We start from the raw sequence: 16,484 nt of genomic DNA, 5'->3' as shown, positions 1-16,484 counted from the left end.
TGTTGATGTTGAACATTCATTCATTTTAACCTCCAAAGATGAAATTTTTGCTTCATTCTGTGACACTCTAACATTTAGATCAAAAAGATTTGCCTCCACTGTCAAAATTGCTGCTTTCATTCCCTTAATTTCATTGATATCAGTTGATATTTTCCTTAAAAGATGGGAAATATTGTCTAGCTCATTCAGTGAACAAGAAGAACTTGTTACAGAACCTAAGTCAATTGGCCCAGGTGAGAAGAAAATCGGTAAAGATGGTGATGGAAACCTTGAAGACATTTTCATAAAATTCTCTCTCCCTCTTAATATTTGGTAATTTTTCCTTCACAGCCCATTAAAAATTGTTTCATCAAAAATAAAAACAGTGATTAATAAGGCTGCTACTTTAAAAAGTATTAAAAGTGAGTAACATTTTAAAACCTACAACTAAAAAGATAGGATTGTACATTTCTGGAGTCAGAACTCAAAATAAATTTGAAAATGCTAAACAAACCAGACCAATGTTCTCTTTGCTACAACTAAGCCCATATGAAGCCCCCTATATCCTGTAAGTCCTACTTAAAGCTTCTCTCCAAACAATAAACCCTATTATTGTGTAAGAAATAATTCTGGCTTCTGATTGGCTGAAAGCAAACATGTGACACACACAATTTTCGATTATTTACCTCATATGACAAGGAGCACTGAAGATCTAAACATTAATATAATGACATTAAGTACCTTATACCTGGATATGATGTGAATTTAATGGATTTCTGTCCCTTCATCTACTAAACCATAATTTTCGAGCTTCAAATTATTTTTAAATTGTTTTATCTAGTATCCTGAGTTTCATTTACCCTTGAAAATAGTATAGGGCAGTATTTGGCACTTCCTTTATAGGGGAAGGGTAGGGAGGATAATTTGACCCACAATTAAAGACAAATCTCTTTTAAAATATATATGGAAATAATGCAATTCAGATGCATGGATATGGTATGGTAGGAATTTATAGGTAAGAGAAATGAGGACTGGCCTTGGTTCAATGATAAGACTATTATTAGATAAGTATTTTCTCCCACTGTGTGGGTTATCTTTTAATTTTCAGAGTATCCCTTGAAACACCAAATTTTTTATTTACATAATGTCCAATTTATCTTTTTCTTTCGTTGCTTGTGCTTTTGATGTCGCATCTGAGAAACCATTGCTTAATCCAAGCTCATTTAGGTTTACACCTATTTTTTCCCTAAGAGTTTTACGAAATTAGCTCTTACAGGTAGGCCTTTGTGAGTTAATTTGTGTAAGGTGAGAATCCAACTTCATTCTTTGCATGTAGATATCCAGTTGTCCAGTACTATTTGTTGAAAAGACTATTTATTCCCCCACTGAACTGTCTTGGCATCCTTACTGAAAACCAACTTACCATAAATGTATGATTTCCAGACGCTCAATTTGATTTTACAGAGCGGTCTGTATATCCTTATGCTAGTGCCAATTACTATAGCTCTGTAGTAAGTTTCGCAATTAGAAAATGTTAAGTTCTCTAACTTTCTTATTTTTCAGTAGTTTTGGCTATTCTAGGTCCTTTTCATTTCCATATGAATTTTTGGATCAGCTTGCCAATTTCTGCAAAAAAAACCCCGCAGGACTTCAACACAGAGTGAGCTGAATTCATAAATCAATTTGGAGAGGATCACTATCCTAACAATATTAGTCTTCCAACCCATGAACATGAAAGGTCTCTTTCCATGGCTTTAGTTTCAGAAAGGTCATTTTTACTTTGGTTTACTAAGCCAAGCAACAAATAAGTTGCAAAATATAGGGACGTAAGATGGTGGATAGGACTCCCAACACCCCTACAAAAGAATTCTTATAATGAACTGTAGCCTTTGGTTTTCCAGTTAAATAGATGTTTACAATAACAGAAAAAAAAAAAAAAGAAAAAGTGCTGAAATTTATAGAAGAATCTTTCATTTCTCCGTTGTATCTGTAAATTTAATCTAATTTTTAAAAATCTTTAGCTAGAAAATAATTCTCAAAATTTACAAGGCTTTGGATTCATATAGACTTAAAAGCTCTAGCTTGCAGATGATATCTACAGCATTAACCATGAGAAAGAGCAGCACATCTGAAGCCAAATGCCACCTGAAAACCAGTTGGTTCACTAGAGGGCAGCAAACATCACTTCAAAGAGAAAAGCAGGAAAGGGGTCTAACAGAAGATGAGTAACAAAGTGCCTAAAAAAAACTCACTTGAGGCTTCCTGTTATCACCCACTGTGCCCAGCCCAACCTTAGAATGCAAAATAAGATCCCTCCATAGATTTCAACGTAAACATCAGCAGAGGACATTTACGTATTTTAAAGAAATTGGAGTACAGAAAGTTAAGGTCACCCAGTAAGTGGCATCGCCTGGATTAACACCTAAGCAGTCTGACTCCCTCAGTCCATACTCATAATCACGCTATTATACTTTTCTCCATAACATACTAAGTGAAATAAAACATGTCACAGAGAAATTCACGTGATGCAATTCCTATTTTATATGTACATATATAGTATGTGCATATATACCTATAACTCTACTGTACATAAAAAGGATGTACATGTACATACTATGAAAAAAATGCCAAAAAAACCACATATATACACCAAACTGTCTTTAAGATTTTATTTATTTGATAGAGAGCGAGCGAGCCTAAGTAGGCAGAGTGGCAGGCAGAGGGAGAGGAGAAGCAGGCTCCTCGCTGAGCAAAGAGCCAGATGTGGGGCTCCATCCCTCGACCCTGAGATCATAACCTGAGCCAAAGGCAGATGCTTAACTGATTGAGCCACCCAGGTGTCCCTATACCAACTGTTTTAAGTGCAGTGCTTATCTCTGAGAAAGCAATGGACAGAACAAAAGGGCGATTTTCCCTTTGAAACAAAAACTCCTCTCTTTATTAGACTCCTTCACGAAGTGCGTCCAGTCCAACAGGACACACTGAGCATGTGCATTTATACCTTCTCCTTCTGCAGAGTCCATAAAAACAAAGTAAAGAACTTAAAAAGGACAAAACCCTAACACATACGACAGGGACTCCAAAATGGGTTTCTAACATTATCCACTGAGGTACAGGAAGAAAATAACCAGAAATTTTATTATATTAGAACTATTTATATCTCTATCCTTCTCAGAGTCCTATTTTTACACGTTCTAACATACATACCAATTATAGTGTAGATATATAATAAGTCAAATAGAGTGTAATGGCAAAAAATGATTCCAGTAAACAAAAATTATATAATCAGAAATAAGGAGAACCTTGATTTAGAGGTGTGGATTAGGAAGGGGATCACAGCAGATGAGACTTCAACAACCTCTGGAAAACAGAAAATACATGGACAAAAACTGCACGTGAGGCAGAGCAGAAAAGCCAAAGTGAGATCCTGGGGATGCTGCAAGTGAGATGCAAGGCACAGTAACACACCCGTTAAGAGAAAAAGGATTTGGGGCGCCTGGGTGGCTCAGTCGGTTAAGCATCTGCCTTCGGCTCGGGTCATGACCTCAGGGTCCTGGGATCGAGCCCTGCATCAGGCTCCCTGCTCAGTTGGGAGTCTGCTTCTCCCTCTCCATCTGCTCCTCCTCCCTGCTTGTGTTCTAGCTCTCTCTCTCAAATAAATAAATAAAATCTTTAAAAAAAAAAAGAGAGAGACAAAAGGATTCAATAAGCTCCTACTGTATGTCAGGCACTATTTTAAAGGGCACTCAATCACAGCAATGAATAACACACAAATCCCTGGTCAGAGAACTTATATTCTGGTGGAGAGGGGAAAGAGATGGGAGCTCAGAAACAAAAAAACCCCAAAATATATGTAAAACAGAACATGTTTTGTGTTGATGACCTGAGTCGGGATAAAAATATCTTAACTATGGAAACATAAAATATGTATTAGATAAGTGCCATGGAAAAAAATAAAGCTTTAGAAAAGTGAGTTAAGGAGAAGGAGGCTAGGGAGGGCTTCACAGAGATGACTTTTGAGGGAGTTATGTGGACATACAGAAAAAATTTTTCCAGGGAAAGGGTGAAAGCATCTCAGACATGTTCTTCTTTGAATGCTCCGGGAGAGAAACACAGCCAAGTATGTCCGGAGGTTATCGAGGAGAAGGAAGTGGAGGGAGGGAAAGAGTAGAAAGTGACAAGATCAGGGAGGAATCTTACTTAGATGGGGAAGCACCAATCGGTTCTGAGAAGGGGGAGAAGCATGATCTCACAGTTTAAAAGGATCACTTGCTACTGTGTGGAACAGACTATAGAAGGGCAAGTCTGAAAGTAGACAAACCAGTAAGGACACTACTCCAATAAGCAGGGCAAGTCATGGATGATGGCTTAAACTAGGATGGTAGAGGCAGAGGTGATGAGGAATAGTGAATTTAAATATACTCTGAAGGTGGAAGCAAACAGGATTTGCTAAAGGTGGAAGAAGAAGGAAGGTAAAAGGAGAGAAGGGAAGAGGGAAGAAAAGAGAGAGGCAAGGAAGAATGGCCTTAAGTTTGAAAGAAAGAACAGCATTAGGTTTCTGGCTTTATCAACTGGAAAAGTGGTGCTGTGCCATTAAAATGAGGAAGACCGCAGGAAAAACAGACTGGAAGAAAAAATTGTTAGTAGTTAGATTTTAGACAAGTTTAATTTATTATAGATCCAAAAAGAAATGTAGAATAAGCAGTTGGATAAGAATTAGGAATTCAGACGCAAAGTCCTGGCTGGAGATATACACTTGGGCATTGACAATGTGGAGATATTTAACCTGAATGAAATGAACAAAGGGACATCTGACTGTGAGAAGTGAGCAAAGAAGACTACAAAGGATGTACAACAGAAAATGAGGGTTTGCAACTGAGACAGCCATGCATTTTTTAAAAATTCAGAAGTTTTGGGGTGCCTGCCTGGCTCAGTCAATAGAGTATGAGACTCTTGATCTCAGGGTCATGAGTTCAAACCCCACTTTGGGCATGGAGCCTACTTTAAAAAAATTTTTTTTTTCAAATGTTTTAAAAAGAACGAACTCAGCAAATTATCTGGGGAGAACCTAGATAACTACTGGGAGTATAAGCGCCTCCAGGCAACTTCCCTATAATTTCAAGGCCAACTACAGCTCCTTGTCTGCTTTATTTAAAACAAAACCTAGCCAGAGCAAAGCTTAGCCCACACAATTCTAGGTAAGCCTCTTTACTGCCTCTTCTTAAACTAGGAACCCACATGTCTATAGACATTTTTGAAAAGAGCCTGAAAATAAAAGGGAAAAACAAAAAACCAAAAAACTAAGCTGACTCTGGAGAAAACCATCAATTAGGGCACAAAATATAATTCTTCAAAAAGGAAAAAGAAAAATCCTGTAATTATGTCCCTTGGACAAATTCGAAATGATTACTGTATCCACAAAACAAGATACATAAACAGAGCAAGAGCTTGTAGAAATTTTAAAATATAGTCGCCTTAAAAAAACAAAAACAGGGGAACAAAGATAATAAAGTCAATAAAATATCCCAAAGTAGAGAAAAATCAAGACAAAATTGAGAAAATCAAAGCAGGAAGTTTATCATCCAACTAACAGAATTTTCAAAAGAGAAAAATTTTTTAAAGAAATAAAGAGAACTTCCCAGACTAAAAGTATGGATTTTCAAATTTAAAAAGTGCACAAGGTAGCTAGCCCAAAAGTAACTAATTAATTAGCACCTGTGTTTTTCACAGTAAATTTCAACATCAAGAACACACAGAAAATCCTAAAACCCTCCAGAGAAACAAATCCCTGGTATTCTATAATGGAATAAGAATCACATGGGCAACCAACTCCTCAGCATAACATTAGAAGCTTCAAGATAATGAAGCCACGCCTTTTAAGTTTTAAGAAAATTTCAACTTAGAATTCTGTACCTACCCAAAGTATCAATTAAATAAAAGGGTATCTTTAGATTTCTAAGTACTCAGAAAAATTTACCTCCCATACTTTTTCTTAAGCTTCTTCATGACATGATGACAAAATGGAAGAACAGACGGAGAAGACAGTGGGATCCAAGAAATGCAGAGCAAAGTCAGGGGAGGAGTAAGTCCTGGAATGACAATCTTGAAGCAGACCTAGAGAGCAACCAGTCAGATAAGAGAGGACAGAGGCTCTAAAATGAAGGTACCGAAGAAAAAAGTAGAACTCAAAGTTTTATACTTACTAGTATAAAACTGACAACTATTTAGACTATAATAAAGATAGGCAATACAAGAAGGGGGACGGGAAGAACCTAAAGAAAACAAATAACTGTTCAAGAGTGAAAAATTAAATAACTCTAAGGGACCGCTAGCAAAGAGCTGTAGACAAAAAAAAGTGTAAATCTCGCCATCTAATGAATAAGTCTATTTTTTAAAAAGGATTTTTATTTAAGGAGAGCGAGAGTGCATGCTCACACTTGAGCAGGGTGAGGGGCAGAGAGAGACGGAGAGAAAATCTTAAGCAGGCTTCCTGTCTAGCACGGAGCCTAATGTGGGACTTAATCTCATGACCCTGAGATCATGACCTGAGTGGAAATCGAGAGTCTGACACTTAACCGACTGAACCACCCAGGCACCCCTATTTATACAGTCCTTAATAATGTAAGTACGTTGCTTATGGGTTCTCAACTTTTAGAGTCAACTTACAGAGCATAGTAGTCTTAAGGAGGAAAACAAAACAAAGCAAAAGGTGTATTTGATTACCCTTGGCAATATAAAAGTAGAGTTTAGTGCACCTGGATGGCTCAGTTGGTTAAGTGTCTGACTCTTGGTTTTGGCTCAGGTCACCATCTTAGGGTTGTGAGATAGAGCTTCACTGTGCTGGGTGTGGAGCCTACTTACGATTCTCTCCCCCCCTCTGCTCCACCCCCCCACCTCAAAAAAGTACAGAATTTAGAAGGTGTGGTAAAAAAGATGTATTAGAGTTTAAAAAGGGACATAAATATCCTTATCTTTTGGAAATCAAACTGGAATAGAGGCACCTGGGTGGCTCAGTTGGTTGAGCATCCAACTCTTAATTTCACTTCTGGTCATAATATCGGGGTCATGAGATTGAGCCCTATGTCAGACGCCAAGCTCACCACACCACGGAATCTGCTTGTCCCTCTCCCTCCCCCTGCTTGCATTCTCTCTCTCTATAAAATAAATAAAATCTAAAAATAAATACAAAGAACAAAGCATAATTAGAGTAATCACACAAAAAATAGATATTTAAATGTATTATTTAAAATGACAAAAGTAAGCAATAAATGAACCAAAAATAGTGATTTTACTATATGGCCTTGAAAAGCAGGGAAAAGTGTGAGTTAGATCCTGCTATACTATGGCAAAAAAACAAAAGATACGACCTATAGTTAGTGAATGAAGAAACAGTAGTATAAAGTATATTACGGACATGGAGAAAATTAAAGACATAAACACAAGCATTTAAAAGTGGTAGCCGTCTGGGAAGAACCAATGTGGAGAAGTATGAAGCAAAGAACGCTTTTTATTTTTAAATTTTCTATGCTATTTGATGAGTTTCTAATCTATCAACAAGCATTACAAAGATGTTTTTCCAAATTTTCTATGGTAAACATATTTCATATGTAAAATATTTTATTTAAATGTTTTTTATACAACATATACAAAATAGGGAAAGCCAAGGGAAATGTGCGCCTAGACACATAGTAGTGAAACTGCAGAACATCAAAGACAAAGAGAAGATCTTGAAAGCAGCCAGAGAAAGGACAGATCACCTACAAAGGAACACAGACAATTAGAATGACAGAAGTCCACTCAACGATAAGGGAAGCCAGAAGACAATGGAATAATACATACAAGGTGTTGAGAACAATAACTGCTGTTATCCAACAACATTACTGCACAACAACTAGGAGGGAAAAAACACAATGATAAACGGACTCTTGGCAAATTTAGAGCAACAGACCTATTCTTAAAGAAACTACCAAAGAATACACTTCAAAAATACTTCAAAACATCAGAAGATGATGATCCGCAAATAACATTCAAGATTTGAGAACAAAAACTGACAAACATGTAGGTAAAATTAGGATAAACAATGCCTGGGTAAAATAATAATGGTGCCCAACTTATGCATGTAAAAAATGACTAAAATGAAACACTGGAAACATAATGTAAGCCAGGAAGGTAAAGACTGGAGTTAAGGTATTCTACAGTTCATTTACTTTGGAAATGGGGTCAGAACATTAACTTCTGGAATAAGCAATTAAATTTGCTGGTAAAATTCCAGTGCTAACCAATGAATGAACAGAAATGGAATGTCTGAACTAGTAAAACAAAAAAACGCAGAGCTGAGGCAGTCAAAAATAGTAACTAACAAATCTTAAGGACAAAAGAGGAGGAAAAAAAATAAGGCCACTATGAATCAAAAATGAAGGGTGCCTAGATGGCTCAGTCAGGTTAAGCGTCTGCCTTCAGCTCAGGCCATGATCCCAGGGTCCTGGGATTGAGCCTGCATCAGGCTCCCTGCCACTCCCCCTGCTTCTGCTCTCTCAAATAAATAAATAAATAAATAAATAAATAAATAAATAAATAAATAAATAAATAAATAAAATCTTGGCCAAAAAAAAAAAAGAACTTAAGAAGATGACAGAAACCAGTCCAACTACATCTAAAATTCTAAGAAGTATGAATGGCTTAAACTTTCCAATAACAGGCAAATTCAGACTGGGCTAAAAAAAAAACTACAATCTAGGGCCGCCTTGGTGGTTCAGTCGGTTAAGGGTCTGACTTTTGGTTTCGGCTCAGGTCATGATCTCAGTGTCCTGAGATCAAGCCCCACATCAGGTTCCACACTCAGCCCTCTTCCTCTGCTCCTCCCCCCACTCCTCTCTCTGGAATAAATAAAATCTTTACAAAACAAATAAAAACAACAATCTAGCTTTATAATATTTAGGAGATATATTTGCCTATAGCATTAAAGGTCAGAGAAGACATGGAAAACAAATACTGATAGAAGTATAGAGAAATTAAGATAAATTTGTCATCGTAATGAACAATCTCAAGGCCTCTCAATTATTGTTAAGTCAAGGAAACCAAAAACTCAGTAAGGTCAAGATTAGAACAATGTAACCAAAGAGCTTTATCTACTCAATGCAGAATTCTCAATCTAACAATTATAGCCCACTTTCTTCCAAAATGCACATGGAAGATGTGCAAAATTAATGTCTTAAGTCTTAACAATTTTCAAAAAATATGCATGACACAGATCACACTGATACAACGCAATCAAGTCAAGAGTACATAATGAAAGAGTAAAAGACAAAAATCCTCCGTATACGATAAACTACAAACATTTCTAAATAACTCATGGGTCAAAGATGAAGATCATAATAGGAATAAAGGTACTTAGATTGATAATGAAGGCATTATATATCAAAATTTGTAATATGCAACAAAAGTGGCACCTCAAATTTACAGCTTAAATGTTTACATTTGAAAAGACAAGCAGCGATAAATAATTAAAATATAGGTGGATATATTTAAAATAAGAACAAAAACCAATGAAACAGAAAACCAAGACATCAAAGGAGAATCAATAAAGCCATAATTACTGTTGTTAAGTCTCTGAACCCATGAAGCAAAATAAACTTCTGGTGACAGACTAATTCAAGACAATAAGAGAAATAGCACGAATACTGAGGTGGGTAGGCTAATAAAAATACAGAGACCAGAGAGATGAAAATACACTAACAACTCATGCCAATACATGTGTGTATATTTAGATTTTTAAAAATATGTCACAAGGCTGTAAAACAGTAAGCACAGTAATTAATCGCTGTTTGCGGAATGTCACTTTGCACTTAAAAATAAACCACTTCAGTAAGAGTAGTTAAGTCCTCATCAGATGTACTTGATTACCATTTCAAATTTTTAATCTTTTACTTTAAAACAAAATAGAGAACCACACAAAACAAATAGTATAGCTTAAAGAATTTTATAAGACAAAACATCCTTACAGCCACCATTCAGTTCAAGAAAATAGAACTGTGCCAACCACCCCAGAAACCTTTCCATATATGCTCCAACTCAATCAGTCCTCTCCTGAAGTAACCACGCATGCCTTTTAGAGTAACCTAAAATTTCTCTGTCGCTACACAAGTGTGCATCTCTAGACACTACAGTTTAACCTTGCATCTTGTTATTTTGTCTTTCAATCTAGAATTCTCAGGCTGTTTGACCTATACGGAGTCCCAGAAACTGTTCCTTGCCTGTTGCACATTCAACCAACCAACCAACATATTCCTCATATTCGATGTGCCTGTTGCACATGACAACCAACCAACATATTCCTCAGGCCTCTGTACTTCCTGCAAGTTGACTGCTGGATCAGATTCTTGATCACCCAGGTTCAAATCCTCTGGCAAGACTAAGGTAGTTTTGTTTTTTTTGGTGCAAAAATGGTGATTTTATTAAAGCATGGGGACAGGACCTATGGGCAGAAAGAGCTGCTGCCAAGACTAAGGTAGTTTTCTTTTTTTTTAAAGATTTTATTTATTTATTTGACAGAGAGAGACAGCCAGAGAAAGAGGGAACACAAGCAGGGGGAGTGGGAGAGGAAAAAGCAGGCTTCCAGCGGAGGAGCCTGATGTGGGGCTCGAACCCAGAATGCCGGGATCACGCCCTGAGCCGAAGGTAGACGCTTAAAGACTGAGCCACTCAGGCGCCCCAAGGTAGTTTTATTCTTTCATCTGGAGGCATGAAATGGCTGTTTTTCACTTTTTCAGTAGCCATTAATCATCAGTGCCTAGATTAATTCACTGAGTTGAGGGGGTAAAAAAACCAACAAGCTATAATTCTATCATTTTGTTTTCACTTATTAGCCCAAGGAATTAAAAAAAAAAAATGCTTTTCCTAGGGGTTCCTAGCTGGCTCAGGCTGAAGAGTGCAACTCTTGATCTCAGGGTCATGAGTTCAAGCTCCATGTTGGGCACAGTTTACTTTAAAACAAACAAAAAAAAGCTCTCCTCATTGACTATATAAAGGATTGTAAATGTCTATTTTAGGTTGTAACTATTCAACTCTGTAGATGTAGTACAAAGAGCAGCCATAGACAATATATACATGAATATACAAGGCTTGGTCCAATAAAACTATATTTACAAAAGCAGATGTTAACTCCTATACTATTTGGTTATACAGGGAAATCATTCTTGAATGGAAAGACAGCATAAATGCTCAATAATTTTATTTATCTAGTTTTCAAGACAATGAATTAGTATCTATTATCCTCCAGAAGGTGACCAATTTACTTTTAAAAAATTTACTTTTAAAAAATATGAAATCATGCAGGTGCCTGGGTAGTTTAGTCCGTTAAGCATCTGCCTTCGGCTCAAGTCATGATCCCAGGGTTCTGGGATCAGTTCCATCGGGATCCCTGCTCAGCAGGGAGTCTGCTTCTCCCTCTACCCCTCCCACCTGCTCGTGCTCTCTAATAAATAAATAAAATCTTTTAAAAAATATATGGGGGCGCCTGGGTGGCACAGTGGTTGGGCATCTGCCTTCGGCTCAGGGCGTGATCCCGGCGTTCTGGGATCGAGCCCCACATCAGGCTCCTCTGCTATGAGCTTGCTTCTTCCTCTCCCACTCCCCCTGCTTGTGTTCCCTCTCTCGCTGGCTGTCTCTATCTCTGTCGAATAAATGAATAAAACCTTTAAAAAAAAATATGAAATCATGGATTTAAACCTGTTTGATGGGCTTCAATACATTGCAATTCTTACCCTTACTGAAGCTCAAATGCTTTCCAGTTGCTCTTCCCAAATTGGCCCACTTACACTTTCTAATTAGTACCTATTGGTTGCTTTGGAATTTTCCTGTTCTCATGTCCATCATTTATTGGATTTGCACATAATGCTAACATGGCAAAATGCACAATACATTTTTTAAAAGAGAGAAGAGACAAATATAGAACGGAATCATTAAGGCCTCATGAAACTAATAAATTTGAAATGAACCTGGAACAGTTTCAAGGACACAGTTAAGGAGGAATGAAAAAAACGTATGCCAGCATTAGAAAAGTGTAAGTCCGAAACAACATAATGAGCATTCAGTCTTGGTGGGGTTTCTTAATTTAGACCTCAATAGAAGAGAAAAAGATGGGACCTAGCACCTTTCTTGATAGGAACAAGAAGTCTGACAACAGTGGAGAATGACTGGGCAGGCCCAGAGACCAGATATCCAAACTGCCTAAGGGCTAAGCCAATGGCATCGATCCCAGACAATGCAAGAGGTGGAAACATTGTAATGCTCTCAAGAAGTCACATGATCAGAGTCACACTTTAGACAGAAGTGGTGTTTGTACTGGAGATGGGGTTAGTGGGGGTTGAGAGAAAGGAAGCAGAAAGATCAGCTTGAGGCTAACTGCAGTCTGCCAGCAACAAAAGAATAACGTAGGGCCACTGGGACAACTGGCCAGGTCAAAGAAAGGATGCTAAGGGAGATCTAAAGATGCAATTCCCAGTTCAAGAGAACAGGGGTAGGGTTAACAAAAAGAAAAAAACGCAGGGATCTACTTATCTCTAAGAAACGTTCTTAGGACCAGCAAAATACTGGTAATTTTTAAGATTAGGTAACTGGGTTCATGGGAATTCATTGCACTCTTCTTCCCACTTTTAAGAACATTAAAAATTTCTACAACAAAAAGACTTTTAAGATTCTGAAATGTGTAGGTTTAGACTTTCCTCATGGTACCTTCTCATTCTATTTTTGGGCCTAGCGAGCACTTTCCTCACAGAACTAACATTTCACAAACACCCACCGGCAAATGTTTAATGCCTCATGAAAAAAAGTATACTAGAGAATGACACATTATTTAAATTATTACCTTGGCTTTTTTCTATATTATCTCCCTTTGTTTCCTCTTCTTTAATGGGGGTACTTATTCTGGGGGTCCTGCTTTGCCCTTGGACCATTTCTGCCAGCAATTCTTCTTGAGAAGTTCGAGTTCTGGGAGCAACTGGAAGTGTCTGTTTCTGTGAGACTTTTTAAAAGGAAAAAAGATGGGAAATGCAGATGCAGTAATACGTCAGAACTGAGCAGTGAATACGTCCTATTGAACTTAAATGCCTCGAGTTTAGAACATATGAAAAATTTGAAACAGTTCACAGATAACACCTTTTTTCTTACAATATTCCAGAGAGACAGAGACCTGACTTCATCTATACATTTTAAACCACATGCCCTAAATATAATGCCACACATTTGTATTCATTTTTAACCGAATGTAGTTTAAATTTTGCTTCATGATCACATAACAACTTCAAATTATAATTTACATAATACAGGTCAAGAATGAGCTTCAATGCTATTTTTCAAAACTACTTGGGGAATCTCCCACTATTGCATGGGGATCCTGGGTGGCTCAGTTGGTTAAGCATCTGACTCTTTGATTTTGCGACGGGTCATGGTCCCAGGGTCCTGGGATTGAGTCCCACGTAGGGGCTCCTTGCTCAGCCAGGAGCCTGTGTCTCCCTCTCCCTCTCCCCTCTCCCCCTGCTCATGTTCTCTCTCTAATAAATACAATCTTAAAAAAAAAAAAAAAAAACACCTCAATATTGTGGAAAGGCAAAGAAATGAAAATAGATTAGGTCTAGTTTTGGCCTTTACCTGATAATCCTAATATGCCAAAACCTATTTATGTTCAAGGTTAGTTAGAAATGAGAAGCAAGAGGACAGATATCTATGAGGTTCAAAAGCTGATAACTTACAATTTACTTCACTTTAGGAAAAATGCTAAAAGAACAGTCATCAAATCCATAGCAAAAATAAAATGATTTTTAGAGTGGGCAATCATCAGTTTTTATTAACTGAAAATTTTACACACTGGCTTCAGCACATAGGGCAGAGTATAGAATTTATGGCAATATGGCACCCATCATTTAGTTTGCATTTCAGAACAAGCTTTCTATAAGGTCAGATTATACGTGACTTATCTCCTTTGTTTTAAAAACATGCAATACCTTTATATTCTCTCATAAAATAATTTAGCACTGCCACTAGGACTGGGGCAGGAACATCACAAATGAGAATTCTCTGCCTTATATTCCATTAATGGGTTCTACTGAAAGCAAAGAAGCCAATCTGCTCACGTACCGGCCCAATTTTTCTAACTCTGACCTCTTTAACATCCAACTGTGCTCCCTTTTATAGATCACAAATTTCTATCAATTGCTGACTTCAATGCTATGAATATGAAAGTCCCACCTTTATCAAAACTCCCTATAAAAATTTATTACATATTTCACACACACTAGAAAGAGGGAATAAAAGATATTACACAGTTGCTCAAAGAACTAAATTACACTGGCAGCTAGAAGTTTCTCAAAGTGATCTCCTTTTAGAACCGTTCTTCTCTGAACCTGTCCTTGGTCCCGACATCTGGCAAGTGTCTTTATTATACCACAACTTGGGAAGCAATCGATTCTAGCTTCCTCAAGAGTTAGAAAACTCACTTAATGTAAACATAACACATTTAAATTACCTGTAGAATAGTTAGTTGTTTTTGTTACAGATTCTTGAGCTTCAGATATAGCCTTCAAAATTAGATTCTTGTTAGCTTGTTTAGAAGGTGGAAGTGAAGGTCTAAAAAAGTTAAAAGTATTTTGATTAAATTTTAAATTTGAGTTCTTTACATGCTAACCATCAATTAGGCCCTTACTACAGCCTTTGCTTAGGTTCTGTACCGACTAGTTGTAGTTTTTAGAAAATTTCAACTAGATTGCAACCTTTTAACTTAAATAATGAATCTGGATCACCCCCTCCCCCTACCGTATTAGTTTTTAGTATTCTCTGCAATCTTCTCCAATTTTAAGCAATTTCTTTCATTAATCTCTCAAAAACCAATAGAAAAGTCTTACATACTATTAAAATTTAATTTTCATGATATCTTCTTCAAGAAACCCGGAAGATCCCATCAGGCAATTAAAGATTAATTTACAGACAATGGTCAAGGTACCTCCTTTCAGGTTTTGCTGGCACTGACACACTGCTGGAGATGCTTCCTGTACGAGACCCACAATCATCATCTTCCTCCTCCTCTTCTCCATCATGATTGAATTTTTTTACTTTAACAACTGAACTTACCACAGGCAACTTTCTCTTCCGAAAGTTTTCTTCCTGCAATCAGATAAATTTACGCTTACCTAGTCTCAGAAAAAAACAAAGTTCTACCACAATATTTTTGTTTTCCAAGAAAACCAATCATATCAAGAATTCACAAGTTATTTCCTGGTTTCTGACAAAAATATAAATATTATCCCTAATAGCCAGCCAATCATTAGCTAAAACAAAAACTAGTGCTTTACATTCATTTATAAACAGAAGCATATAGCACTGTTCAGGAAACTAATAAAATGGAATTACTTGGTTGTTTACTATTTACTGCCATGGAAAATCTAAAATTGACCTAAAATTCCCCCAAAATTATAAGGTTAGGTTACAGTTATATCAAATGTTGGCATCCCAGGAAAGTAAACAAGATATAAAGTATCTGTAGAAGCCAGTCATGGAGAGGAAAATCTAGTGTAGTCTGTTGAGTAGCAGTTTAAAGTAGAAATCAGTTTAAAGTAAACTTGCAATATGTGTTTAGTTATTTCACATACACTTAGTATTAAAAAATGCCAATTTTCAGCCTAAGAAGCCAGAATTTAAAAGTATATGTAGGGGCGCCTGGCTGGATCAGTTAGTAGAGCATGTGACTCTTGATCTCAGGGTCGTGAGTTCAAGCCCCATGATAGGTATGCAGCCCACTTAAAAAAATAAAAGAATTTAAAAAAAAATTTTTTTAAAAAGTATATACAAACCTCAATACTCATTTTTTCTGAGTTGTTTCTGAAGAAGGGACTATAAGTCTCTTCTAAGCTGTTAAGCACTTCCGGTTCACACAAACGTCCTGTTTCATATACTCGGCTGTTCTGTATATCAGGTTGCTTGGCAGCATGAATACTGTTCTGCTGTGGCTGAAATTGCAACCTGTTTAAATGAGCACCACTATCTGCATTTCGACTTGCAGGTGGTCGATAAATTTCAATAGAAGGGCGAGAAGAACCATATGTAAGTGTCACTGTAGGTTTTTTCTGAGATAAGGGATTTTCCTGCACAAAATTGAGGTCTTCATCAATGAGATCATCTGGTTCTGGCTTAATATCAATCACATCTTCAGAGGGTGCTGGCTCTCTCAGAGGCTTCACAGTTGACATTAATCGGGTTGCAGCTCCATCATCATAGGTCTGTCTATTTTTAAAAACACACACACACAAAATTATAACCAACCTAGAGCAGTATCTTTGAATCTTCAAATATTTGCTTAAATTTTAATAAGAAAATTTAGATACTCCTTTTATGTATTCCATTAAAAACTACTTTAAAATTACTTTTTTTTAAACTTTGATTTACTATATTTGAGGTAAAAGATAATCATACATAGGTCTTATAATTATCTTAATAAAAAAAAAAATCACTCACAA

At 36.8% G+C, this 16,484-nt stretch overlaps 1 protein-coding gene across 14 annotated transcripts in view; it reads right to left on the bottom strand.

Moving 5' to 3' along the window:
* ZC3H14 (zinc finger CCCH-type containing 14) overlaps positions 1 to 16,484 on the bottom strand; it is a 46,616-nt gene that overhangs the window by 17,881 nt on the left and 12,251 nt on the right. For 12 of the 14 annotated variants that reach the window (XM_045807679.2, XM_045807683.2, XM_045807684.2 and 9 more), the window contains exons 6-9: positions 15,822 to 16,251; positions 14,975 to 15,135; positions 14,501 to 14,601; positions 12,845 to 13,000 (exon numbers count right to left, since the gene is read on the bottom strand). In XM_045807679.2, the coding sequence (XP_045663635.2) occupies positions 12,845 to 13,000; positions 14,501 to 14,601; positions 14,975 to 15,135; positions 15,822 to 16,251 (848 nt within the window). The remainder of the gene's footprint in view (positions 1 to 12,844; positions 13,001 to 14,500; positions 14,602 to 14,974; positions 15,136 to 15,821; positions 16,252 to 16,484) is intronic. The other 2 variants (XM_045807687.2, XM_045807691.2) reach the window with 1 other exon arrangement.

The sequence above is a fragment of the Ursus americanus genome, chromosome 26, assembly GCF_024610735.1.
Source record: "Ursus americanus isolate L20-20 chromosome 26, mUrsAme1.1.p, whole genome shotgun sequence".
In the NCBI taxonomy this organism is placed as follows: Eukaryota; Metazoa; Chordata; class Mammalia; order Carnivora; family Ursidae; genus Ursus; species Ursus americanus.
Note: the sequence above shows the minus strand (reverse complement) of the source record. Positions and strands in the feature narration are given on the sequence as shown.